The following is a 26,442-nucleotide window of genomic DNA, read 5'->3' on the forward strand; positions in this document are numbered from 1 at the left end:
CTTCCTCCAGCGCAGAAAGAGGAAAACTTTTCCTTTTCCCCACCATTTCTGCTTCCCTACATTCCCTTTAAGTTCTCTCCAGCTGTTTTTATGGAGCCTCACAAAAGGAATTTGGAGCTGGAGCACAGCACGGGAAGAAAATATTCGGGAATTATCCAAAAGGACCAAACCCATGGATGCATTTCCCTCTGTTTTCAACTCGGTTTGTGCTTTTTCCTTCCCTCTCACCCTCCTCGTTCTCTTCTGAGTGGTTCTTCTGGATTTCTCCACCTCTCCCGGTTGTGTTTTCCCATCCCTGAACTCCCGGTGCGCTTTTCCAAGCGGGAATTTCTCCTGCCCTGCCTGCCTGGAGCTGCTCCTCGCTGCCAAAGGAACGAGCAGCCCCTGGATTTGGCTGCCCCTGAACTCCAAACAGCGCTGACAGCCTCCTTTTTCACTCTCCCTGCAATTCCCGACTCCTCTGGGAACTGACAGCACAAAAAAAAAAGGGGAATTTTATGGAATTTTGTGGAATTTTATGGGATTTTGTGGAGTTTTCAGGTTCGCCTCATCTCTCCCTGGAGCCTCCTGCAGCTGCCATTTGTGCAGTTGAACCACAAGGAGCCGCGAAGCGGCAGGAGCAGGGGCTGTCGGTGCGGGGGTCGCTGTTCCAGGGCCGTTTTTCCCATTCCCGGTGCTCCCGGTTCCCGGTGATCCCGGTCAGCACCGGACAGCGCAGCGCGGCCGGCGCTGCCCCGGAACGCAGCGCTGCGGGACGCGTTTCCCGCGGACCTCAATCGCCGCTTCCCCCATACTGGGCGTGAGCGGATTGATTGACAGCTGCCGCAGCCAATCAGAAATAGGCGCTCCCGCCTCAGCCAATAGGAGGGCGCCGTGGGCGGGCGCGTGTGGGGCGGCCTGGCCGGGAGCGAGCGGGGCCGGCCGTGAGTGGACGGCGGGGGGGGGGCGGTTACCGGGGTAACGGGGGGCGAGGGGGGGGCCGGGGGTCGTGAGGGGATGGCGGGGCCGAGGAGGTGGCCCGGGGGTCACAGCGGGGCTGGGGGAGCCGGGGGTGCGGGGGGACAGGGGCAGGAGAGCGGGGCTGGGCCCCCTCCCTGTGTGAGGGACCCCAAGCTCATCTTGAGGGGTTGGGGCTGGGGCGCCTCTCGCTGTGAGGGGCTCGGGGCGGACCCCAACCTCCTGTGAGGCCCCTCTGTTTGTGAGGGGCTGGAGCTGAGCCCCCTCCCCACCTTGGAGGGCTCAGGGTGGACCCCGACCCCCTCTGTTTGTGAGGGGCTGGAGCTGGGCCCCCTCCCCACCTTGAAGGGCTCAGGGTGGACCCCGACCCCCTGTGAGGGTCTCCCCAGCTGAACACTCCGCACTTGAGCTGCTCACCCCGCTCCCAGCAACTCTGAAACCCTTCCCCTCATCTCTGCTCCTTTTTGGGGTGCTCAGGGGTGCTGGTGGCCTGGGAGGAGCCCCCTCCTCGTCACCCCCTTTTAAAAGTGGCTGGGACCATCTCAAGCGGTTTCAGGGCTTGGAAGTGCCGCTTTTTAACAGAAAAACGGGGATCTAGGAGCTCACGGATCAGGAACTCCTTTGTTTTTCCTCACACAGAGCCCTGCCTGGTTTATATAATATTTTTCATCGCTTGGATGCTTCATTATGAGCCACTAAGCCGAGCAGGACCGGAGTTAATCCTTTGTTCCAGCAGTTTGCAGGCTGGGGACACAGCCCAGGTGTCGGTGCTGCTGCAGGAGGAGCAGGTGAGGAGAACCACCAGGAATTCCTGGCGCTTCCTTTCCCTCCGAGCTGCTCCCAGCCCCGCTCAGGGATGCTGGATGTGGCTGTCCCACCTGAACTCGGGAGGCTGAGGCTTTGGTGGGGGCTGGTTTGGGTTAAAAACGGGAAAGAAAGGGAAAAAAGTGTGGTTAAAGGGTTTCTGGGGGGGAGCCAAAGGTGTTCCAGAGGTGTGAGGAATGGAAAAGGATTTTATCCTTTCCCTCTGTCCTGGCACAGGTGCCTGGTCGAAGATTTTGGGCGTGTCCAGACCTGGAGTGAGTCAGTGTCACCTGATGGGTTCTGAATTCCTTTCTTTGTCCCTTGGAGAGGGATTTGTCACAGGGCCTGGGGTGACAGGATGAGGGGGAATGGCTTCCCAGTGCCAGAGGGCAGGGATAGGTGGGATACTGGGAAGGAATTCCTCCCTGTGACCTTGAGGAGGCCCTGGCAAGGATTTCCCAGTGGCTGCCTCATCCCTGGAAGTGTCCAACGACCTTCAGGGAAGGGTGGTTTGCAGTGACCACAACAATCCCAGGGCTTTAAAATCCCTTTTGAATACAGTTCAGCTTTTCCCTGGAAAAATCTCGGTGTTCTTCCCATCTCCAGGGAGCTCCTTTCCCTGAGGCCTGTCCAGGCTGTCACCCACTGATGTCCCGGCTCTGAGCACATCCAGAGGGGCCCCTCCAGGGCCTGGAATCCTCGGCAGGATGAGGATTGTGGTGGCCAAGGTGCTGTGTCTGCTGGGAATCTGTGTCCTGGTGCTGGCCGGGGCCCTGCTCCCCGTCAGGGTCATCGAGGCCGACTACGAGAAGGCTCAGCGTTCCCGGAAAGTCCTGGCCCTCTGGAATTCCTTCGGAGGAGGCGTCTTCCTGGCCACCTGCTTCAACGCCCTCCTGCCCGCCGTGAGAGGGAAGGTGAGTGCTGATTAATTCCTGTGTGAGGGATGCCTGAGCCTGCAGGATCCCAGCCCTCATTCCTTGTGGGAATGGGGTGTGTCCTGCTGGAGTGGCCTCTGGAGCTCCCTGGAACATCTCTGCTGTGGCCGGTGCCTCATGAGGGGGAGCTGTGCCCAGCTCCTGTTGCTCTCTGTGGAACAAGGGGAGGTTTTTGGGGTACAGAGGAGGCTGTGGGGTGGGAGGATCCGAACTCGCCGTGTTTGGAACAGCAAGGCAGAGAGGTTCCCTGTCCCCTGCCAAGGCCGGTATCCGAGGGTGTGGCAGCATCATGGACTCAGTGTCCATGTGGGAATGCCTCCCTTCAGAGGGATAAAGGGGATGGCTTCCCTGTGCATCTCTTGCTCCCTTCCAGCTCGATGAGGTCCTCAGGCAAGGCAACGTGACCACGGACTACCCGGTGGCCGAGACCATCATGATGGTCGGCTTCTTCCTGACGGTCTTCGTGGACCAGCTCTTCCTGACCTTCCAGAAGGAAAAACCCTCCTTCATCGACCTGGAGACCTTCAACGCCGGCTCGGACGTGGGCAGCGACTCGGAGTACGAGAGTCCCTTCATCGCCTCGTCCCGCGGGCGCGCCCTGTACGGGGAGCACGGAGCCCATTCCCACAGCCTCAACATCCCAGAACTGTCCCGCTGTGGCCCCCGGCGCCTGCTGGGGCTGGTGTTTGCCCTGTGCACTCACTCCATCTTCGAGGGCCTGGCCCTGGGCTTGCAGGAGGACGGCGGCAGAGTGGTCAGCTTGTTCCTGGGAGTGGCCGTGCACGAGACGCTGGTGGCCGTAGCCTTGGGCATCAGCATGGCCAAGGCCTCGCTGCCGCTGAGGGACGCGGCCAAGCTGGCGGTGGCCGTGTGCCTGATGATCCCGCTGGGAATTGGCATCGGGATGGGCATCGAGAGCAGCCAGAACGCCGCCGGCAGCATCGCGTCGCTGCTGCTGCAGGGCATCGCCGGCGGCACCTTCCTCTTCATCACCTTCTTCGAGATCCTGGCCAAGGAGCTGGAGGACAAGAGCCACCGGCTGCTCAAGGTGCTGTGCCTGGTGCTGGGCTACGCCGCGCTGGCCGGGCTGGTGCTCATCCCGTGGTGAGCCGGGAGCCTCGGGAAGCAAAGGGAGCAAAACCTCACCTCTCCCCTCCCACCGGCACCGGGAGGAGCCGCCCCTTCCACCGCCGCGGGCAGCTGGAGCAGCCCTGCCCGGGAGGTGTTTCCACGATTACTTGAAAGAGGAGAATCTCCTCCCGTGTGCTCAGAGGGAGATGAGTGAGGAATATCCCGAGGGATTGTCCCTGCCCGAGGGGCTGCAGGGATTAGCGGACACAAACATTAAGGATCTGGGTAAACGCTGCTTTTTGAGTGTGAGTGGCTTCCTGCACTGCCCACAGCCCACTCTCCCTCCTTCCCCTCGCCCACGCTCCGGAACGGGCCGGGAGCCTGCTCCGGAGGCTCCGAGGAGGTGAGAAACAAACAGGAAAGGAGGCAGAGCAGGTGGGAGCAGGGATTGCTGGGCTGCACTAAGCTGCTTTCGCTGGCTTAGTTGGGAGCAAAACCTGGTTGTAAGAGCTGCCAAAAATAACATCCCTGTGGGACTCCGGCCTTCCGGGGCTCCACTCCCTCCGGCACAGCTTCCAGTGCTCCGTCTGGGGCTCGGGGAGCTCGGCTTTCCCAGGGATTCATGGAAGAAATGAGGCTGGGCCCCTCTACCCTGCTTCCTCCTCAGCATTGGATCCATAGGCTGAGCATTCCCTAAGGAAAACCTCCAGCAGCGTGGTTTGAAAATCAGAGGATGAAGCCCAGGATGGTTGGGGTTGGGAGGGACCTTAAAGCCCATCCAGTGGCACCCCCTGCCATGGGCAGGGACACCTTCCACTAGCCCAGGGTGCTCCAAGCCGTGTCCAACCTGGCCTTGGACACTTCCAGGGATGGAGGGAGCAGATCCTCACATTATCCAGAGCCTGGGATCCATGAGCTTGCAGGAAACGGGCAGTAACCATTTCCAGCACGGATATTTTGGGGCAAACCCTTGCGTTTTCAGTGCTCTGCAGTCAGAGGGGTTGAGTAGTTCCCGTCAGGGGCTGCTCCAAGGCTTTTCCAGGTTTCCAAAGGAATGAAATCACCTCCCTTGAGGGGAGTGGAGGTGGTGGAAAGGCTGCTGAGAGCCACAAGCAGATCGCAGTGGCTGCAGAGCGGGGCCCCCGGGAAGCTCCGTGTGCTGCTGATCCCGTTGGATTTGCCCTTCGGAGCGAGGAGCCGGGATCAGAGGCTGGAGCCGGGATCAGAGGCTGGAGCCGGGATCAGAGGCTGGAGCTGGGAATGTGCTCCCCCCCCAGCCGTGTGACACAGCCTGGCTCAGGCAGGGGCTGCATTTTAATTACCCGGAGCCTTCGCTCCTGCAGCAGCTTCCGCCGGGCTCCTGGAAGCGCTGATGGAATCATAAGGATGGCGCAGTGCCGGCAGCGGGAAGGAGGCTCGGAGCCTCCGCGGTGGCCCAGCTGCAGCATATGGAGGCAGCTGAGCATCATCTGACAGATCCTGGGGCTCGTTAGTTTAATTGCTGCAACATCCCCGAGTCAATTAATCTTCCTTTGAAAACCTGGAGTGGAGGGGGGGGGGCGGAGGAAGGTTATTTTGGGCCTGGCATGACACAAACCAGCAGGATGAGGAGAACGTGATTTGCCTCGGCGTGATAAAGCCTCGGGGCTCTTTCACCTCTCCTGGGGGGTGACCTCGCGCCTGGGGGGGTTCTCTGTGCTGCGGGGGACGAGGAGGGAGAGGTGACACCGTGCTGAGTGTCCCTTGCTGGGCTGTCGCCTCCGTTTCACACCCTCCTCCTGCTGGAGTTTGGGATCGGGGGAAGGGGGGCTGTGAAGTGCCGGGGGGTGCTGAGCTCCCCCATCCTCATCCCGCCGCCCTGGAGAGGTTCATCCACAGGATCATCCCGTGCTCCAGGATGGAGGAGGAGGAGGAGGAGGAGGCCCTGCTGCTCCCAATAAATTCCCTGCCCTTCTCCCCTCGCTGTCACTCGCTTTATTTTTTTTTCCCCCCGTGTCCACCATGGCTGCTCCACGTCCGGCTCACGCGGCGGCCGCACGTGCCCGGCCCCGGCGTGGGCTGAGCCCCTCCTGGGCAGCCAAACCCCTCCGGCCGGACCCCCCCCCCAGAGCCCTGCTGAGCTCGGGGGAGGAGGGACAGGACCCCCCCAGCACGCCCCGCTCGGCAGCGCCGTGATTCAGCCCTGCGTGAGCGGCCGCCCCGTTGCGTCAGGCCCGGCGGGGAGCTGCGGCTCAATGGAACGAGGAGGAGCCGCAGGAAAATGATCAAGGAAAACTCATTCATTCCTTCTAACGAGGAGTATCCGGCCGGCTCCGAGCGCACCACGGGGGGGGGGGGGGGGGCTGAGGTTGCCACCCCTCCGGGCCTTGTAACCTCACGGGGCGGCCCGAGGTCCCCGTGCCCCCCGCCCTCGCTGGGACGCGGTGCCAGCGCGTGGGTGCCACCGTGGCCCGGTGCCCGCCGGCTGCTATTAATAGAGGCTGCGGATTTTAATTGCTGCCACTCGCGAGTGGGGTGGGGGGGAGGCAGGAGCAGACCCCGGCTGTGACAGGAACCCCTCCAGTGCCCAGTGCCTGTGGTGGGGCACAGAGCTGGGGACGGTCACCCTGGAGCTGTCCTGGTCCCACTCAGGCACTGGGAGGGGCTCAGCCAGCACTTGAGTGTCCCACGGCCCCACAAGGACCCCCGGTGTGTCCCCTCAAGGGCCCCTCAGGGGTTTTGGGGCTCTGCCATGAGCAGGTGACACCAGCTGGTGACAAAGGCCCTGTGGTGTGAGCACAAGCTCCTGGTCCTGCGCTGGCGTGGCACCGTGGCCTCTGTGTCCCCAAAGCCTGGCATCACTGCTCAGGTCACCCCAACTGCCACAGGGGCTCAGGGCACCCTCTGCCACCCATGCCCTGCCTGGTTGGGATGTTGGCATCTGTCTGTCCTGTCCGTGTGTCCCCTGTCACCACCTGTGGGGCTCTGTCCCCATCCACAAGTCCCTGGGCTGTTCCTCTTCAGGTGGCTCCGTGTCCCCACCTGTGCCCGTGTCCATGTGGGGTCCCTGTCTGTGTGTCCTCACCCCCAAGTGTCCGTGTCCGTGTGTCCCTGTCCGTGTGTCCCCACCCTGTGTCTCCCTGTCTGACTGTCCATCCTCACCCCCATGTGTCCCCATCTCTCTCCATGTGTTCCCATCCATGTGTCCCTGTCCCCATCCCCGCGTGTCCCTGTTCGTGTGACCCTGTTTGTGTCTCTTCTCCGTGTGTCCCCATCCCGTTCCTGTCCGTCTGTCCCCATCCCTGTCCGTGTGTCCCTGTCCGTGTGTCCCTGTCCGTCTGTCCCCATCCCTGTCCGTGTGTCCCTGTCCGTGTGCATCCCTGTCCGTCTGTCCCCATCCCTGTCCGTCTGTCCCCATCCCCGTCCCGCCGCCGCCGCCACGTCCCGGAGCCGCTCGGGGCCGGGGTCCGGGGCCCCGGGCGGGGCGGGCGCGGCGGGCGGGGCCGGCGGCGGGGCGGGATCGACTCTGCGGCGGCCGCACCGCACCGAGCCGAGCCGAGCCAAGCCCGCCGAGCCGAGCCGGCCCCGCCGCACCGGCCGCAGCCCCGCCGAGCCCCGCCGAGCCCCGCCGTACCGAGCCGAGCCGCGCCGGGCGGAGCGGAGCCGCCGCGCCGGGGCCGCCCCGGGCCGGGCCATGCGCTGAGGCCGCCGCGCCGCCCGCAGCCAAGGGCGGATCCCGGGCAGGACACGGTGAGGCGGCGGGCACCGCAATGCGACCGGCGCGGCGGGGGCCGGGGGAGCGCGGCCGGCGCGGGGACCGGGGGTGCTCCCGGCAAGGGCGGGGAGCGGCGCGGGGGGACCCGCGACCCTGCCCCGCCATCTCTCCGTGCCCTTCTCCTGCTTCTCCATCTTCATCCTGAGCGGGATGCTCGCCCGTCCCGCCCCTTCTCCCTCTTCTCCATCTCCATCCTGCCCCTCCATCCAGCCCCTTCTCCTGCCTCTCCATCTGGATCCTGCTCTTCCCCTGCCTCTCCATCTCCATCCCGAGCGGGATGCTCGCCCATCCTGCTCTTCCTCTGCCGCTCCGACCTCCATCCAGCCCCTTCTCCTGCCCCTTCATCCCTGCATCCTGCCCTTCCCTGCCCCTCCATCTTCACCCTGCCCTTCCCCTGCTCCTCCATCCCACCTCTGCCCTGTCCCTGCCCTCCATCCTGACCCCCAGGCCCCCCACCAGCCGTTTGTCACCCCCAGTGCTGGGGACCCGAGTGGAAGGGTGCTGGGGGGTCCCGGGGGGTGCAGAGCCCCCCGGCAGGATCAGGCCCGGGCTGGCCGGTGGTCCCTGCCCACAAGCTGAGGGGGGGCCGTGCTCCGGACCCTCAGGCACCGGGGACTGTTGGGATCGGGGCACTTCTGGGCACAGGCCATGGGGTCACCCCAAAGAGCCCCCCCAGGGTCCGTGAGGATCTGTCCAGCCCAGCCCCTCACCCCAGCGCCCCATGGTGGGGCTGTGAGGCCGGGAGCACCTTCAGCTGTGCCATGGACAGGTGGGACGGACAGGTGGAACAAGTGGAATGGGACGGGGGGGATGGGGCAGGTGGGACAGGCAGGTGGCACAGGTGGGATGGCACAGGTGGGACAGGGCAGGACCGTTGCCAGCCCCAGCCAAGGTTGGACGTTCCCATGCGCCAATTCAGCCCCGGCCCCCGCTCCAGCCCCAGCCCCTGTGTGCTGGTGACGCTTCCAGCGTGGTGGGATCCAAGGAGCCCACAGTGGGATGAGCTCTTGGCTGCCCAAGGCTGCGGTGAGGGGTTCCTCCAGCTCCCAGCCTCACCTGACTGGTGTTTGGGGACACGCCGGGGTTTTGGGGCTGCTTTGCGGGGTCTGGACCCCCCGGTGCTGTGGGATGGGGATGCTGCAGGAAGGGGTTGGTTCCTCTGGAGATGCTCAGGGATGCAGGAGCTGCCGTGCCCAGGGCAGCCACTGGCACGGGGCTGTCTGGGGCACTTTGCTGTCCCCCTTCCCTGAATTGGGGTGGCAGGAGTGGAGCCGACTGGGGACAGTCCTAAAGCAGTGCCCAGGCCCCCTTCCCTCCCCTCCTTGCCACTCCTCCTGGGACTGGACACCTTTGGAGACCCTGTGCCATGGTGGGTTTAATGTCCCCAAGGCTCCGTGAGGGTCCCACACACTCTGGGGACCCTTTTGGGACAGAGCTGGTGCTGCCACCCCTGTGCTGCACTGGGGGAACCGGAGCAGGGCCCAGCCCGGGGCTCAGCATCGGTGACTCTGTGCCCCCTCATTTCACACCCCTTCTGCATCGCTCAGGGGGCACTGGGGACCCTGCCCAGGTCCCAGTGTCCCCTGTGGGTGGGCACCGAGGTGTGGCAGCATAAGAGTGGCCGGGAGGGGTCTCTGACCCACTGCCCACCACCCACGGCCATGCCACGCTCCTTCCCCCCACTCCCCTACGCATTCCTGGGGTGGGAGCAGAGCAGAGGGATGGCACAGGGCAGGGCAGGGTGGCAGGGAGTCACACGGGTGACAGGACACCAGCAGCATGGCCTGCGTGTGCAAGGCCACCTCTGTCCCTGGCCAGAGCACCCAGGTGGGCACTCCAGGTGCCACCACATCCTCACTGGGCCAGCGACTGCCCCGCAGAGCTGCTCCTGCTGCCCGGCTCGGCCCAGGGGGTCCCTGCCCAGCGTGCCCCGCCCCCGGCAGCCTCGGTAGCAGCTGTGGCGCCGGTGGCCGCGCTCGGCCATATGGCCACAGCGGGTGGCTGGTAAAAATAGCCAAGGCGGCTGCCCCCCGGGCCAGCTGGCAAGGGCATCCCAAGGGCAGCGACCCCAGCTCCTGGCAGGAGCTGCATCTCAGGGGGGCCATCCGCTGGGTTCGGGGGGTGACGCCGCCTCCCTGTCCCCCCGCAGCGGCGGCGACTGCAGGGCAAGATGCCGGAGCAGAGCAACGACTACCGGGTGGTGGTGTTCGGCGCCGGCGGCGTGGGCAAGAGCTCGCTGGTGCTGCGCTTCGTCAAGGGGACCTTCCGCGACACCTACATCCCCACCATCGAGGACACGTACCGGCAGGTGATCAGCTGCGACAAGAGCGTGTGCACCCTGCAGATCACCGACACCACCGGCAGCCACCAGTTCCCGGCCATGCAGCGCCTGTCCATCTCCAAGGGCCATGCCTTCATCCTGGTCTTCTCCGTCACCAGCAAGCAGTCGCTGGAGGAGCTGAAGCCCATCTACCAGCAGATCGTGCAGATCAAGGGCAGCGTGGAGAGCATCCCCATCATGCTGGTGGGCAACAAGTGCGACGAGACGCAGCGCGAGGTGGAGAGCAGGGAGGGGGAGGCCATGGCCAAGGAGTGGAAATGCGCCTTCATGGAGACCTCGGCCAAGATGAACTACAACGTCAAGGAGCTCTTCCAGGAGCTGCTGAACCTGGAGAAGAGGAGGAACGTCAGCCTCACCATCGACGGGAAGCGCTCCAGCAAGCAGAAGAGGACAGACAAAATCAAGGGGAAGTGCAGCATCATGTAGAGCCCCGGACTGGCCCGCGCCCCCCTCCCGGATCCCCCCCTCCCTCCTTCCCCCCACGGCTGGACGTGGCAGTGGCATCGCAGCGGGACCGTCCCCTCGTCCTCCGTGTGCCATCACTGTGACTGTGCGGGGACGCCTGCGCTCGCCCCGGGGCCGGGGGTGAAGACGGGGCCGAGCCGAGGGACACGCGGCCACCCCCGCTGGGCACGGCAGGACCGGGGCAGGACCGGGGACGCGCCGCCGGGACGCCCGCACCACACTCCCCGCACTCACAGCACAACCGGTGGCATCGGGCCCGGCCCCCGTCGGTCCTCGTGCGAGGGAAGGACGGTGCCACGTAGGGGTGGCGGTGTCACCCCTGGGGACAGTCACACGCGTCCCGGGCACTCCCCCGCGCCCCCGTCCCCACGCCATAGTGCTCTGTTCCTGCGGGCAGAGACCCGGGGCGGGGGCAGCCCCTGAGCGGTGCCCGTGCCCCCCTGACCCCCGCGCCCCACAGCCTCATCGTGGTGCCATGACCCCCCCGCCCCCCCGAGCCCCCAGCCCCGTCCTGGTGCCACGGCCCCCCCAGCCCCGTCTGCCACTGCAGCCCCCCCGAGCCCCCATCCCGGCACCGCGGCCCCCTTGACCCCCGGCCCCATTGTGGTGCCATGACCCCCCTCAGCCACCCCCAAAGTCCCCAACCCCACCCTGGCGCCGCGGGCCCCCCCGTGACCCCCCCAGCCCCGTCCCGGGCCGCAGCCGGAGCCGCCAGCCCAAGCACAAAGCATCGGGTCCGCGGGAGGTCCTGACCCAGCACAATCCTGGTGAGCTCCGGCGGGAGACCCCCGGCCCCACAGCCAGCCGGGCCCCCGCGCCCCCCGCTGCCCCCTCCCCACGCAGGACGCGTCCGATGCCGCCGTGCCGGGCGCTGCCGCGGTGCCCCGCTGGCGGCCGGTGCCACCCCGTCCTCAGAGTCCCCCCCGCCGGGTGGCCTGGCCCCACACCCTCGGGACCCCCCCGACACCCTCCAGCTCTGGCGCAGCCCCGCTTGTTCCCCCCTGGCCGGAGCGGGGTCCCCGCGCTGTCACCAGCCCCTCGTCCCCTCGAGGTTTGTCCCCTCGCTCCGGCCCCGCTCCTTCCCCCGCCGCCACCGGGGTGTCCCCGAGGGGGTGTCCCCGGGCAGGCAGAGCCCCCCCAGCTCCCCGCACCACCCCCCCCCCCCGGCTTTTTACACGAGGACCCGAGCGCCCAGGGGACAAGGTGACGTGACGATGTAGCCTTTATTCTAGAAATAGTCTTCCTTCAATAAAGAGACGAGAAACGCTCCCGCGTCCCCCGGAGCCGCCCCCGGCCGGGGCGGGAGGCCACGGCGGGCGGGGGTCCCGAGGGGCACGGGGAGGGGGGGGCGAGGAGGGGTGGGGTGCACGGGTGTGGTGTGAGCGCGATGCCGGTGCGCGTGCGGTGCGCGTGATGCGTTGCGCGTGCACACGGGGCCGCGGGCACGCTCACGGCTCTGCGGGCTGGCCGCAGACACGCGTGTGCGCAAAGGTGTGTGACACGTGTGACGCGCGTGCGTGCGGGGCCGCGTGCACGCGCGGTGCGTGTGTGCGCGTGCGTGCGCGTGCGTGTGACGTGTGTGACACGCGTGGGACGCCCGTTCCCGCGCGCCGCCGACCCCGCCGGGCGCCCCCCGCCCGTGCCCGTGGGGAGGGGGCGGGAGCGCGGCGTGTGCGTCATCACGCCCGTTGCCATGGAAACCATCGCTGCTCCCCGGGCGCGGGAGCCGCGTGGGCTCCGGGAGCCGGCGGGGGAAGGGGGGCGGGGGGCGGGGCTGCCGCGGGCATCGAGGGCCTGGCGGAGGGCACGGCCCTGTGGGGATGGTCATGGATCTGTGGGGATGGCAGGGATCCATGGATACGGTCATAGATCCCAGGGGATTGTCGTGGAGCCGTGGGGATGGTGTGGATCCGTGGGGATAGTTATGGATCTGTGGGGATGCTGTGGATCCACGGGGATGGCACAGGTCTGTGGGGATGGTGATGGATCCATAGGGAGGGTTGTGGATCCATGGGGATGGCAGAGATCAGTGAGGATGGTGATGGATCCATGGGGATGGTCGTGGATCCATGGGGATGGTTGCGGATCCATGGGGATGGCACGGATCAGTGGGGATGGTGATGGATCCGTGGGGATGGTTGTGGATCCATGGGGATGGTTGCGGATCCATGGGGATGGCACGGATCAGTGGGGATGGTGATGGATCCGTGGGGATGGTCGTGGGGATCCATGGGGATGGTTGTGGATCCATAGGGAGGATTGTGGATCCATGGGGATGGCAGACATCAGTGGGGATGGTTGTGGATCCATGCGGATGGTCGTGGATCCATGGGGATGGCAAAGGTCCATGGGGATGGTCATGGATCCATGGGGGATGGTCATGGATCCATGGGGGTTGGTCATGGATCCATGGGGATGGTTGTGGATCCACGGGGATGGCACAGATCAGTGGGGATGGTTGTGGATCCCTGGGGATATTGTGGATCTGGGGGAACAGTCACAGCTCCACGGGAATGGCAGGGCTCGGTGTGGACAGCCACAGACAGGTCCGTGGGGACAGCCACAGCTCAGTGGGATGGTCACGGATCCGTGGGGATGCCCTGAGCTCCATGGGGACAACCACAGCTCTGTGGGATGGTCACGGATCCGTGGGGATGCCCTGAGCTCCATGGGGACGGTCGCAGCTCCGCAGGGATGTCACAGCTCCCTGGCACTGCCCATGGGAACCACTCCTGCCTGTCCCTTTGTCCCTTCTGCGGCCTGGGGGGATTCGGGGCCCTCTATGGGTGCCAGAGCAGGGCAGCAGGACAGGCACACGCGGGCGTGGGGACACTTGGTGCCAGTCCCCACCTGCTGGGACTCCTCGGGACTCTTTGGGGGGCTCAGGTATTTGGGGTGGCAGCTCCCTGGGCACCATCACACCAAAACTCAGAGCTCTTCCAGAGGCTCCACAACACCTTGGGGGCAGAAAATCTCTGCTTCCCCCCATTCCCGGGTCTCCTGCTCCTCATCTCTGCCCCCTCTGTTCCCCCCCCACTGCCCCCCACTTGATGGGGACCTGTGCCCGCCGTGCCAGGGGACACCCCGGTCTCGCCGCAGCCCCGGGTGTCCCTCGGGATGCTGCCAGGGATGGCCCTCGGGACGCTCTCGCTCTCATCGGAGGTTCCTGGGAAGCGCTGGGTCCCTGCAGCCCCCCAGAACCCCATCCGGAGCCCCCGAAAATCAGCGCAGGAGCGGGGGGAGGATCCTCGCAGGGCGCCCGGAACCTCCCCCGGGTCCAGGCTTTAAACGAGCTGCTCCGGAGCGTTAATCAGCGGGATGAGCCATGGGATGAGCAGTGGGATGAGCCGTGCTGCAGCCCGTTCCCGTCGCTCCTCCCGCCATCAGGAGCCGTGGCTGCATCCCGCGGCCATAAATTTCACACAGATTCAGTTTTTGGGACCCAAACCAGCTCCTGGCACCGTGTCTCTCACTGGCATCGGTGCTGCGTGGAGTATTGTCACTCGTGTGCCACCCCTCGGGGGGTTCCCCCACGCCCGATGCTGCCCATCTGCCGGAAAAGCGGATTAGGGCACGGCGGGCTGGGACATATGGGAGCAAACTGGATTACGGGAAAAATCAGCCTTCTTCGCACTAACAGGATTATGGAGTTTTCAGCCCAATTCCAGCGCAGCCGCCGGCGAGGGCTGTGCCGTGTGTGCCCGGCAGCGGGGCCACGTCCACCCCCGAGGTGGGGACAGCCCGGGCTTGGCATTTCTCCACCTCAATTCCCGCTGGGATCGCAGCTGCAACTGGTGCGTGCTGGTGTGGCCCTGCCGCGGGCCAGCACAGACTGGGATGCGCTGGGACGCTGCCGGGGAGCGCTGGCTCCTTCCCGGGGGACGTGGCTGTGTCCCCCCACGGTGACTCCCGAGGGGACACCGGGCCCCCTTCGCCCCGCCGGGACCAGGCACCACCGGGACCCGCCGGCCGCGCTCTCCCGGTGCCGGTGGCAGCTGGGGGGGGAATCAAAGCCTCGATTCAGGGCGTGATTTCCCGCTCCCCCCGCGCCGCCAGCGTGACTCCCGCCCGCTGCTGGCTGATTCATCCCCATGGATTTTCCCCTCGGTTCTCGGGGGCAGCAGCTCCCCAAGGTGGGGGGAGACCGAGGCTGCGACCCGCGGCACGCAGGGCTCGGCAGCGCCCGGCTGGGAAGGGCTGCGCCCGGGGATGGTTTGGGGGGGGGTTGGGGTGCTCCAAGTCCTGTAACGGAGTCACAGAGGGGGTCTGTGGGACCCGTGGCCTTTCCCGTGAGGGCAGCAGCCACGCAGCCCTCGGGGGTCCCGGGTGGGCACGGGGGGGACTCGCACACGGGGTCCCTCCAGGAGATGGGGTCCCGCATCCCCCCACATCCTGCACCCCTCACCTGCCCACTGCTGTGGGGCACGGGCACGACACACAGGGGGTGTCCCGGGAGCACCTCCCCCGCCGCTTGTCCCCCCGGGGCTGGGAAGGGCAAGAGGGGACGGGGGCAGCGCAGCACCCCCATATTTTGGGGGTCTCACAGGGCAGTGCCGGGGGGTTCACAGGGCTCCGGTCCGGCTGCACCGAGGGCTGCGGAGGGGCACAGACTGGGGCATCCCGGGGAGGCCTGGGGGGCACCAGGGGGACCCAGGGGACGCCACACACCGGGGGATCCCCGGGGGTCCCGGGGTGTCCCCTCTCGGTGCCTCGCACCCCGGCCGCCACGTGCCCCCTCCCACCTTATTAATATTAATGAGACGCTTATTTACCCACGCCCCATTTCCCGCCCCCCGCGCTGATTGGCCGCTCCTCCCGCCGCTCCTCCGCCGGCCCCGCCCCCTTCCCGCCCTCCCTCCGCGCCGCCGCCGCAACCGAACTTGGCGGCCGCTCCCGGACCCGCCCCCTGGCCGGACCGCCCCCCGCGCGCCTTTCTCCGCGGGTTCCCATTGGCTGTTGGCGCTGTCCATCAGGCGCGGGGGGCGGGGCCGGCACCGCCCGCGGGGCAGCAGGGTGCGTTGCGCCGCGCGGTGTCTGAGGCGGCGGCTCCGCTCCGCGCCCGCCGCGCCCTCTCCCGCCGGTACCGGTGAGGAGCCGCCGGGAACGGGGCGGGACGGCCGGGGACAGCGGGGGGGGACGCCCGGCTGGTTCAGGCCGCGGCTTGGCAGAGCCCCCGCCTCGGCGCGGCCCTGCCCGGGGCCCCTCTCTCCCTCGGGGGAGCGGCGGGGCTGGGCCGGGGGCGCCTGGGGAGGCTCGAGGGGGCTCCGGAGGGGAGTGAGGGGGGGTCTGGGCAAGGGGAGAGAGGCGGGGGGCCCGAGGAGGGCGGGAGGGATGGGGGTGAGGGGCAGGGGGGTCTGGGAAGGAGGTGGGGGCGCGGGGGGCCCCGGGCAGGGCTGAAAGGGGGCTGGGGTCGGGGGGGCTCAGGGAGGGCTGGGGGTGCGGGGGGGGCTTGGGCAGGGGGAGGGGGGGCTGGGGGTACCTGGGGGGCGAGGGGGGAGCTGAGCAGGAGCGGGGGGTGGGACGTGTTGGGGTGCTGGGGGAAAGGGAACCCTTGGGCAGGTCTGGGGGGAGGCTGGAGTGGGGGTTTGGGGGTTCTGGGGGGAGAAAGGGGGGTCCTGGGGGTGCTGGAGGCTGGCACAGGGTGGAGGGTTGGGATGGGCAGCTCAGAGGGTCCCCATGGGGGGTGCAGCACTGGGGGGTGATTGTGGCACGAGGCTCAGGGCAAGGAGCTGATGTGAGGATGTTTGGGGGGGGGCACAGAGAGGGGCTGTGGTGGATTTTTGGGGCGTCCCCAGGGCTTCGGATGAAGGAATTGAGTGGATGGGGCTGGAAGTGGGGGGCAGAGGGGGGTGGCTGGCGCTGAGGGTGGGGTGGGATGGTGAGGGACATCTTTTGGGTGGATGAGGTGACAAGGGACAGTTGGAATTGATGAGGGGCATGGTTCAGTGCCAGCTGCTTGGGAAGTTGGGGGACTTCATGGTGAGCAGTCCAGCCCCTGTTTTGAGGTGAAAAAGGAGGTTGGGAGCTCGGCAGAAGGTCCAACAGCACATAATTTACTTGTTTGTTTCCTGCGTGCGAGTTGAGGGTGGGTTGGAGTAGAGAGGAGCCGGTGGCTGGCAAAGGACAGTGGTGGGGGATCCCGCCTGATCCAGGCAGGATTTGGGAGGCATCAGGGAATGGTGTGGGTTACATAAAGGAGGGGTGGCTGCAGTATCGGGATTTTGTGTTATTGAGGTGTAGAGGAGGTAAGTGGGTGCCGCAGACAAAGAGAGAGAGAGAGAAAGCTGTCTCCTGCTCCTCACTTCCAATTAGAGGTGTGGAATGGGAAGCTGGGCGTCCTTTAGGAGTTGGGGAAGTGGAGGGAAGCAGGAATTGGAGCTGTGGGTATCTGATGTGGGATTTGCCTTCCGTCCTGGGCCGTGGCCATCAGGTGTGGCCTTAAACCAAAGCCAAACGGGCTGGGCTGGAGCCGTGTCTGCTCTGAGACACCTCTGCTGCTGCTTGTAGGAAGTTATTGTGGTATTTAAGGGTTTTTTTTTTTTGGGAAAACTGGCACCTTCCAGCTTTGTGAGCTTCTTGTGATGCTGCTCTGGACACCCAACGGTGGTGATTCCTACCAGGAGAAAACCTGGCGTGCGACAGACCACAGGACTCAGCAACTCGGTATTTAATCCAAGTAAACTCGAGGCCTTTTAGGGGGTTGCTTGGTTTTCTTCAGGTGCTGCTGCTTCTCGGAGCTGAGCTCAGCCCTCCATCCTCGGGAGGTTCCACAGGTCTTTGTCTCCCTGCTGTGTGGGATAGCCACAGGCAGGGGAGCAGATCCCCGAGGGTTCAGCTCCATGACCCTAAAGCAAACTCAGGGGAATTTGGGACTCTGTAGCCACCGTTTATCCCATTCTTTTGTGGGGGGAAAATGGGGAAAAACTCCCCTCCCCCCCAAAAAAAACCCCCGTGGATCAATACGGTTAACCAGAGTTGCTTGTCCCAGAGGTTTTCTCCTGCCATCTGTGGCTGTGACACGAATGGAAATGTCTCTTTTGTGTGGCTGCTGGGGGCGGGGAGGGGGTTGCGCTGGTTGACACAGTTTTGGTGCCCATTCCCGTTTTCCTGCTGTTTCCATCTTATCCCTGGGTGTGGTGTTTTGACGCCAGAGTTGCCCTGGGGAGGTCGATGGCGCTTTGAAGGAGGGGAAGAAGAGCGGCGGGCACGGCAGGGATCCGAGCCCCGCGGGAAGCGTTCCGTGGCCGGCAGAGGAGCGTGTGACAGGGGACACGGAGCTTTGTCCCCTGCTCATCACCCTTCCCTGCGCCTTCCTGCCCGGTTCCCTTATCTGCCCGCCGAGATAACAGCCCTGCCTCGTGCCCTGCCGGGGTTGTCATCGCGCCCTGGAGCTCGTTAGCCTAACGAGGGCAGTGCCAGGCTCCCGGACCCGCTGCCTATCCCTGGGCTTGGCTCCGGAGGAACCGGACGCTCTGGCTTTTGGAAAACGCCGATTTCATGGCGGTTTCCTTGCTGTCGGTGTCGGGGACTCGTGGCTGTCCCTGCCCCGTTAGAGCCAGGGCTGGCCGAGCTCCAGCTCCGGAATAATCGCCCTGGGAACGCTCTGGCTTGGGGAGGGATCCAAGTAGCCACTTGTGCAGTGGCCAGTGGATGGGGGAAGCTGTTAGGACACACTCAGGAGGAGGTGGCGAGCACAGAGCTGGAGCTGGCGCTTCAAAAAATCGTTTCCTCGCCTTTTCAGCCCTGAAAATGAGCTCGGGGTGGTTTGGTCAGTTTGGATTTGTAGCCCCCAGTGCAGCTCTGGAAGAGTTTCCGGAGGCTGTGGGAGCAGCAGAGCTGGGAGAGGGGTGGAATGAAAGGGTGGGTGACCCAAAAACCTGGAAAAGCAGGGGGAAGTTTGTGATTCCTTGGGGATTCTTGTGCTTGGAAGGGGAAAATGAGGGGAAAAAGGGGTTTGTGAAATATGGTGTCTCTGCTGATGTGAGAAGAAGTGAGGGACCTGCTTGAGGTGGTAGATCCAGTGCTGTTTTCCTCATTTTTATGAGAAATCAGAGGAAATGAGATCATCAAAAATCCTAGAATGGTTTGGGTTGGAGGGACCTTAAAGCCCATCCAGTGCCACCCCCTGCCATGGGCAGGGACACCTCCTGCTCATCCACGTTGCTCCAAGCCCCACAATTCCAACCTGGCCTTGATGTAAAGATCTCACAGTTGCACTTTGAGGTGGAAACCTCTAATTGCTTCAATATCCTGAAATTCCTGAAGTGGTTTAGCCACAGAAATCTGTGTAGAGCCGGATTCCAGATTCCCCAGCCGCAGCATCTCCGAGGTCTCTGCTCAGGGTGTTTCTCTCAGTCCTCCTCACCTGTTGCCAGGTGATTTCTTTTTTTTGCTTTATTCTCCTCTCCTCTGGCTTTCCCAGCAGAAGGAGAGAAGCTGGGAAGGGAACAGAACTAAAACCAACACATAAAAATCCAGTTCCCTGCCTGCCCATTGTCGTATTGAGACAAAAACAAGAACAAAAGCAAAGCTGGGAGAGAGCTTTGTCTTAAATATTAATTAGTCTGAGATTTACCCACTTAATTTGTACTTGACAATGAATTGCTGGGATTCAGAGAACTGGCAGAGCCCAGGCCTTGCTTTTGGTCCCCCCTGTTATCATCTGCTGCTGCTGGGTTGTGCCAAAAAGGCCCTTGATGAAAACCCTGGGACAAACGAGCCATTGTGCCCCAAACCACGGTGCCATTCTGAGTTTCTGAAAGTGAAACTCGCTCACAACTGCTCTCTCTCGAGTTTAAATCTTCCCACCCCCACCAAAACCACTTCTGAAATGTTGTGTCTTGCACAATCCTGGTGTTTCCCTCCTCCAAAATACCTGAACAACCACCAATTAATTTAAAAAAACAACAAAAAAATCCCCAACCAAAAGCGGTCCCAGTGATAAATTTGTTTAATTCAGGGAGTTCTCGCCAGTGGGTGCGAGGGGAGCGGCTCTGAGGGAGGTTTAATCTTTGTTTTAAGGTTCTAAGGGGTGCAGGGAGCTGGATTTTTCCCGGGAATGAGCTCTGGATTCAGCTGCTCGTTCCGATTCCGACGGGCTCGGAATCTGCAGTAGTTCAGGGTTAGGTTTTTGTGGAATGGGTGGGTAGGGATTGGCTGTGACGTTAAAGACAAGTTAAAAAAAAAAAGAAAAGAGGAAATTCGGGCACGCTGTTAAATACCGAGACACAAAACAGGAAATTTAGTTAAGGGTTGTGCTTTTTCATAATTTATCGTGTGTTTTTTCCCCCTTCTGACAGAGGAGAAGGAGTTTTAAAGTACTTCAGCCTGGGTTGGGTCTGTACGACTGAAAACACTCCCAAATTCCCACTTCGAGATGGATTTTTAATGGGCTTTTCAGAAGCTGTAAAAGCTGAGAAACCTCAGCAGCTCCTGCTTTATTTTCATATTTCAGGGAGAAAACTGGAAAAGGGAGTTCTTTAAAAAACAATCTCACTCCTAATGGGAACAGAGGAGCTGGAAAATGGGCCCTGATTCCAGAGGGAAGGAGAGTCCCCCTCTCGACACTTCCCAATTCCTGCTCAAGTGGCAGCAGGGAGGAGGTGACAACCAGGGATGGACATTTTCTACCATTCCCCCCAAAAAAAAGCTTTTCTGTTTTATTTCCAACTTGTCCCCTCTGGAAATAAAACAGAAATCTATTCTTAGATCTATAGAATAGTTTGGAGGGGTTTTTTTTTTTGAGCCCTGCAGGCATTTTGTCCATTTCTGCCTCATCTGCTGTTAGAAAAATGCACAAGATTTAAACGTTCCTGGCGTGGTTTAACCCCTCCAGATCCCATCCCGAGCTTGGGAGCTGCAGGAGGATTTCTCTGGATGTCCTGCAGGAGCTGCTTTTGGGAGGTTTTTTGTGGTTTTTTGTTCATTTCCTCCACTCCAAGAGTGATTTCTCTTTTTTTGTTGCTGGCAGGGGCTCAGTGTTTATGCTCCATAAATCCTGACGTGTCCCAGCTGCTCCTCCGAGCGCTCGCCGTGATGCAATTCCCAAACAAATGTCCGGAATTTCAGAAAACTTTCTTATTAGGAAGGAAAGCAAGGCCTGAGGGGCTCTTTATTTCCTTTTTTTATTAAAGCAACGCCTTTTGTTGAGGCTGAGAATTGCTGGTTGTGCTTCCAACTTGGGAATTCTATCCCTGAGTGGGATCTCAGCAGTTCTGGATGGTGCAGGAAGCTCCAGGTGCTGCATTTCCAGGGATCCACAGGATCTGGCAGCATTTCCAAGGAGCTTCATGCTCTTGGGATGAAGTCTTGGGAACCATTTTTCCTGTAATCCCTGAGTGTTGGGAGAGCATCCGATGGAATTCCGCAGGTTTCATTGTGCCACTCCCAATGAAACGTTGACATTCCCGTCGTTTGGGTTATCCTGGAATCCTGATCCCTTGGCTTCTTTAGGATGATCTGGCCTCTCTCTGTGCCTTTCCTTCCCATTTAAATCCCAGTGCTGCTTTTCCCTACAAATGCCGGGTGTTCCCTGGAAGTTTCCCAGGCCAGGTTGCAGCACCCTGGGATAGGGAAAGCAGTCCCTGCCATGGCAGGTGGTGGCACTGGATGGACTTTTCCAACTCAAACCATTCCATGGTTTTCCAGACCGTGGGGATCTGCTCGGATCAGGTTGGAACTGTGCAGCGCGCTGGGGTTTTTTTGGGAAACAAATCCACGATCCAGACATTCTCAGCAGACATTCTGGCACAGGCAGCAGCGTGATCACGGATATGTCTTTATCTCTCCGAAGTTTATCCTGTTTTACTGAGATGAGTTGGCTCCTGGTGCTCCAGCATCCCCGTGCTGAGCGTTCCCTGCTCGCCTGAGTGAATCCCTGTTCCCTGGTTTTGCTTAAAAAAGAGGAAAAGGAGCTGGGAAGGGGCTGGAGAATTCCTGAGGGAGCTGGGGAAGGGGCTGGAGAATTCCTGAGGGAGATGGGAAGGGGCTGGAGAATTCCAGGTTGGGAAAGGGCTGGAGAATTCCTGAGGGAGCTGGGAAGGGGCTGGAGAATTCCTGAGGGAGCTGGGAAGGGGCTGGAGAATTCCTGACAGAGCTGAGAAAGGGCTGGAGAATTCCCGAGGGAGCTGGGAAGGGGCTCAGCCTGGAGCAAAGCGGGATCAGGGGGGATATTCCCAATCTCCACCAGTCCCTGCCAGGAGGTTGGAGCAGAGGGAGGTCGGGCTCTGCTCCCAGGGAACAACAGGATTAGAGGGAACAGCCCCAAGCTGTTCCAGGTGGGACATCAGTGGGAATTTCCTCATGGAAAGGGTGCTCAGGGGTTGCAAAGGGGCTGCCCAGGGAGGTTTGGAATCCCCATTCCTGGAGGTGCCCAAGGAATTCCTGGAGGTGGCACTCAGAACAAGGTGGGCATCGGGCACAGCTGGGACTCGGTGATCCCAGAGCTCTTTTCCAACCAAATTCCTGTGGATCCCAGTTTGGTGAGTCTGCAGCCCATTCCTTGCCTGTTACTGCTCCACAGGGACTTGCTGCAAATGCATTCCTGGGAAAGGCAGCAAAAATGCCGGGATTTGGGGGATTTACACCGCAGAGGTGCAATCCAAGTCCCTTTACCAGCACTATCCAGAGCTTTAACTCTGACCTGTCACTTTGTGGGGACACGGCCGGGATCATCCACAGCCTTTTAAGAAAGGATTCCGCGTTTTTTTTAGGATCCAACAGGAGCCGCTGGAAGCGGCAGCCGACGGCACTGGTTGGCTGCCAGGGATTAGTCACGGGGCAACACCTACTTTGGGAGAGTGGCCCGTGGGTTTAGAGGAATAATTCTTTCCCTCCAGCCCTGTGGGGCACGAGCTGGTGGAGGACAAGGAAGGGCTCTCTCCAGAATGTTGTTGGGAATTGCGTGTGAGCCACAGCTGGCCACGACTTGACCGGAATTGAATTTATCCCGGCATTGTCAGGCCCAGGCAGCGGGGAGGATGCGGTGGCTGAGCCAGGAACAGCTTTTTGGGGGATTGCAGAGGGGTGGGCAGGGCGGCAGCGGAGCCTTGGGAATGTCGGGATGAGTTGGGATGAGCTGCCTGGAGAGGGTCAGTGTGGAGCGGGAGGAGTCGGTGCCTCTCCCTGATCCCAGCACTCCTCTCTCTCTCTCTGTCTCTCTCTGTCTCTCTCTCTCTGATTGCTAATTAGCTGGTTAACATTCCCTGCCTTATTATCCCACCCTCGGCTTTTCTTCCTTGGAGCTGGGCTGACACTTCCAGAGGCTCCAGAGGAGCGTTAACTCTTGCACTGACTTAAGAAGCGCCTGTTTGGGAGCACCATTTGTGTGGAAAACCCAAATTCCACCCTTTTTAGGGACACCTCTGACACCAACTCTGTGTTCCATCCCATTTTGCTGTTTCTTTGGATTTAGGACGGTTCCCAGGGAATCAGCGCTTCCCTGCTTGCTGGTGAGGAATATCTTCGTAGCAGCCCAGTTTAAGACTATTTTTCCCATTCCAACAGGGACTTTAATTCCAATTTAACCCTCCCAGCCACTCCATGAGCTCATTAATGCAGGCAGACCCTGCCTTTGCTGCAGAGAGTTCTTCGCCCTGTGGCAAAACTTTCAAAATTCCGTGATTTTTTTTTTTTTTTTTAAAGTTTTAAAATTTTTTTTTTCCCCTGTTAAGGTGTGAAAAACGCTGCTCTGGTGTTCTCTGGAAATAGTTCTCACCTTTGGAATAATACTGGAGAGAGGCAGAGTGCTGAAAATAGCAGCAGCTGCCATAGGCCGGGATGGAGTTGTGTTGTCAGTCATGGGAACAGAAATCCAATTCCACCTGCGGATGAGCATTCCCGAAATAGAAGAGGGGTTGTCAACCACCAGAGGAGATGCATTGTGTGCATCCCTGGTGGCAAAAAAAAAAAAAAAAAGAAAAAAAATTAAAATAAAAATCATCAAATCCACGATTTCCAGTGGTTCAGAAAGCTTGGGAGAGTCCCGACTTCCTACTGCCTTTTTGGCTAAAATGCGATGGTTTGGAGGTTAAATCCAGGAAAACACCTCCAAAGCAATTGTCAGAGGGAAGCTTTGCCAGCCTGGGGAAGGTGGGAATGTCTCCAGGGTCAGCAAAAGCACTCGGGGAAGGTCGCTGGAGGGGCAGGAAGTTTTTATGGGAGGCCGAACAAAGCCGGGTAGGAAATGGATTCACAGCCAAGGCAGGGGGGCTGCGCTGCTTCCCTGAATTCCAGCGCTCCCGAGGCATTCCAGGTACAAACTTCTCCATGCCCAGGCGTTTTTCCTTCCATTCCAGAAGCCACAGAGCCTGTGGTGCAGCTGTTTTTCTTCCCCGAACTTCCCCAATCCGTTCCCTTCACGCTTTTAACCGTTTTCCCCCTGATTTATTCGTCTCGTCCTCGAAACTCCTGTCCCCTGCATAAATAAACCCTCCCTCCTTCCTATTTCCCATGTGCAGGCTGCTGTAATTACGGGTTTGGATTCCTGCTGGGACTGATTGTATCGAGCTGATCCAAGTGCTGGTGCCCATGGATCGGGTTGGGAGCTGGTGATGAAAATAAAATACAACAGCTGGGTGGGGAGAGGGGTGGGCTTGGCCACGTTCCATTTCAGCCCAGAACAGAGTCTGAAAGGCTTTTGTCCACATCCCTATTTTCCTGAATGTTCTCCCGGGTTTCATCCAAGCAGGGATATTTTTCTCCTCCTGGGTGTTTGTAAATTCCAGAACTTTGCAGAATGGGTTGGGTTTGAGTTTTGCCCGGATCGCTGCGTAACCGAATTTCCGTGGGATTATCTGAGGGAAAAGCCATTTTTGCCAGCAGTGGTTGGATTTGTCTGAATAAAAGAGGGGATGGTGAGGGCTGGCAAGTGCTCCTTATCCATTCCTTCCAGGATAACGCCATTATCCCGATTTAAAGGGTTGTTGTGGAGCTGCTGGTTGGAGTAGGAAGTGGGGGAGCAGGTGAAGCCGTTGCAGGATTTAATTAATTCCTGTCCCTAATGCCTGTGTGTGCATTCCCATTAGCCCGGAGGAAGTGGGAATGACAAAGAATTCCAGGAGCACAGCTGGATAAAGCTGCATAAACTCTGTGAGCTGGATAAATGTGCTGGAAAAAAAGATGGATTGGGAAGTGAGAAGCCATAAATCTTTCACCTCTGTCACCCTCACGCCTCTCCGGGAACGGGAATTTGCTCCATTCTCCGCATGAGCAGATTCCCAGCAGATCCTGCTCTAATCCAGGGCTATAAATACTCCCAGTTTGCTTTCCTGGCTGACGTGGCTCCGACAGGGATCTCGTTAGGAGCGGGTTTTTGTGGAATTCTAAGGCTTTGCAGTGGTTGCTGCTGTGCTCTTTGAAGGTTTGTTGGTGCCTCCGAGCCTTCATCAGGAGCTCGGAGTGAGGATGACACGAGGAGAGCTGAATCCCATTCCTGCCAGGATCTTGGGATATTTCCTGCTCTGTGGGATGGGAACCACGCTCAGTGTTCCAGGGGTGGAAGGAGCTTCACTCTGAGCTCCTGAGTTGGTCCATCCTGAGGGATGCAGATTTTGCTGCTTTGCCAGCTCCAGGGAGCGCAGGGTTAGATGGGATATTGGGAAGGATGGGATATTGGGAAGGAATTCCTCCTCCCTGTGAGGGTGAGGAGGGAATGGGATGGAATTCCCAGAGAAGCCGTGGCTGCCTCATCCCCTGGAAGTGTCCCAGGCCAGGTTGGAGCAACCTGGGATGGTGGAAGGTGTCCCTGCCCCTGGAGGGGGGTTGGAATGGGATTTAAGGCCCCTTCCCACCCAAACCATCCAGAGATTCCATGATCCTAAACACGATTTTTCTGAAAGTCCCACATCTGGGATTCTCTCAAGCACAGCATCGTGTTGTGTGAGGGGCTTTTGGTGTAAATCCTGGGCTTTTGGTGTAAATCCTGGGGTGTGGGAATTCAGACCAGCCAGGAGGAGGCTCCGTTAGACACCAGTGAGCTCGCAGTGGGTTTTGTGGTGCCGTCCTCGATCCCAGCTCATTTTCCTGGATTATCCCCACATGGAGCTGTGTGGGGGCAGCTCTGCCCTTCCCTGCCCTCTGCCACAGCTCGGCTGTGCCACGTCCTGGGGGGTTTTGTCCTTGTGCTCAGCGAGTCCTGTGGGCACCGCTGGGCTCTGCAGAGGCCTCTCCTGGCACAGAGCTCCCGCTCCCAGCTGGGTCCAGGGCCTGGGGCTGGGATGCTGCAGCCAGGGCTGTCACAGCCTTTGGGGTTGTTGATTTACACTTCACTCTGTTCAGGACCTGCCTTTGACCACAGAGATTTTTTTTTTTTTTTTTTTTTGGCCGGGGGGGTGAATCCTAAAAGTACTCAGAGGAGAGGTTTAGTGAGGATGAGGCAGGTGGCACTCGAGGAGGCTTTCTCCGTGCTCACCCATGGATTCTGGGATCAAAAATCCCAATTTCTATCAACTTAGAGCAGTCTGGCTTGGTTGTGTTTCATTTTCCTCACCAGGCTCCAGCTGCAGCAGCTCCCCTGTGCCCGTTGCAGCTGCAGAGATTCCAGGGAAAGGGTGGAGGTGGACACTGCTCCTGGGAGGAGGCTCTGGGAATCTCGGTCCTGCCGGCAGCTGAGGGGTTTTGCTCTCGGCAGTTATCCCTGGATTCCAACCTGGACAGAGGGTTGGGAGGAAGGGGAGCTGTTCCAGGGGTGGGGGGCATTGAGGCTTTGGGAATGAGGGAGTTTAGGGGGTGTCCTAATGTTCCTTGGGAAGGGTGAGAGGACTGGAGGTGTTCCACGTTGTCCTGGTGGTGTCCGTGTTTGGGGTGGGAGCAGCTGAGGATGCTCAGGAGCTGCAGGTACAACCATGGAATAGAATCATGGAGTCTTGGAATCTCCTGAGCTGGAAGGGACCCACAGGATCATTGATCCAAGCCCTGGACACCCCAAAATCCCGTCCTGGCCCTGGGAGTGGTGTCCAAACTCTGCTCTGCTCTGGCAGCCTTGGGGCCGGGACCATTCCCTGTTCAGTGCCCACCACCCTCTGGGGAAGAACCTTTCCCTGAGATCCATCCCAAACCCCCCTGGCACAGCTCCAGCCGTTCCCTGGGTCCTGTCCCTGCTCCCAGAGTGCAGAGAT

General features: G+C 61.1%; 3 protein-coding genes across 3 annotated transcripts in view; all 3 read left to right on the top strand.

The window, feature by feature from the left end:
• Nucleotides 1-891: 891 nt before the first annotated feature.
• Nucleotides 892-5,725, top strand: SLC39A3 (solute carrier family 39 member 3). The gene is made up of 4 exons (XM_082298123.1): nt 892-923; nt 1,597-1,745; nt 2,368-2,675; nt 3,070-5,725. Exons 3-4 carry the CDS (start codon nt 2,469-2,471, stop codon nt 3,802-3,804), a joined length of 942 nt encoding a protein of 313 aa, XP_082154249.1. The 5' UTR covers nt 892-923; nt 1,597-1,745; nt 2,368-2,468; the 3' UTR covers nt 3,805-5,725.
• Nucleotides 5,726-9,691: 3,966 nt separating this feature from the next.
• On the top strand, nt 9,692-10,288 carry DIRAS1 (DIRAS family GTPase 1; the record flags this gene model as incomplete). The annotated part of the gene is made up of 1 exon (XM_082297787.1): nt 9,692-10,288. One exon carries the CDS (start codon nt 9,692-9,694, stop codon nt 10,286-10,288), a length of 597 nt encoding a protein of 198 aa, XP_082153913.1.
• A 5,013-nt stretch (nt 10,289-15,301) lies between these two features.
• The window catches only part of GNG7 (G protein subunit gamma 7), a 54,228-nt gene continuing 43,087 nt past the window's right edge, over nt 15,302-26,442 (top strand). Inside the window, exon 1 of the mRNA XM_082297665.1 lies at nt 15,302-15,413. The gene's annotated coding sequence lies outside the window, so the exon portion shown is untranslated. The remainder of the gene's footprint in view (nt 15,414-26,442) is intronic.

The sequence above is a fragment of the Coloeus monedula genome (assembly GCF_965178545.1).
Source record: "Coloeus monedula genome assembly, chromosome: 27".
In the NCBI taxonomy this organism is placed as follows: domain Eukaryota; kingdom Metazoa; phylum Chordata; class Aves; order Passeriformes; family Corvidae; genus Coloeus; species Coloeus monedula.

Coding starts and splice junctions, on each gene's coding strand:
- SLC39A3 (XM_082298123.1), top strand. CDS start 2,469: ATGAGGATTGTGGTGGCCAAGGTGCTGTGTCTGCTGGGAATCTGTGTC. Junction 2,676..3,069: donor TGCCCGCCGTGAGAGGGAAG/GTGAGTGCTGAT, acceptor GCTCCCTTCCAG/CTCGATGAGGTCCTCAGGCA.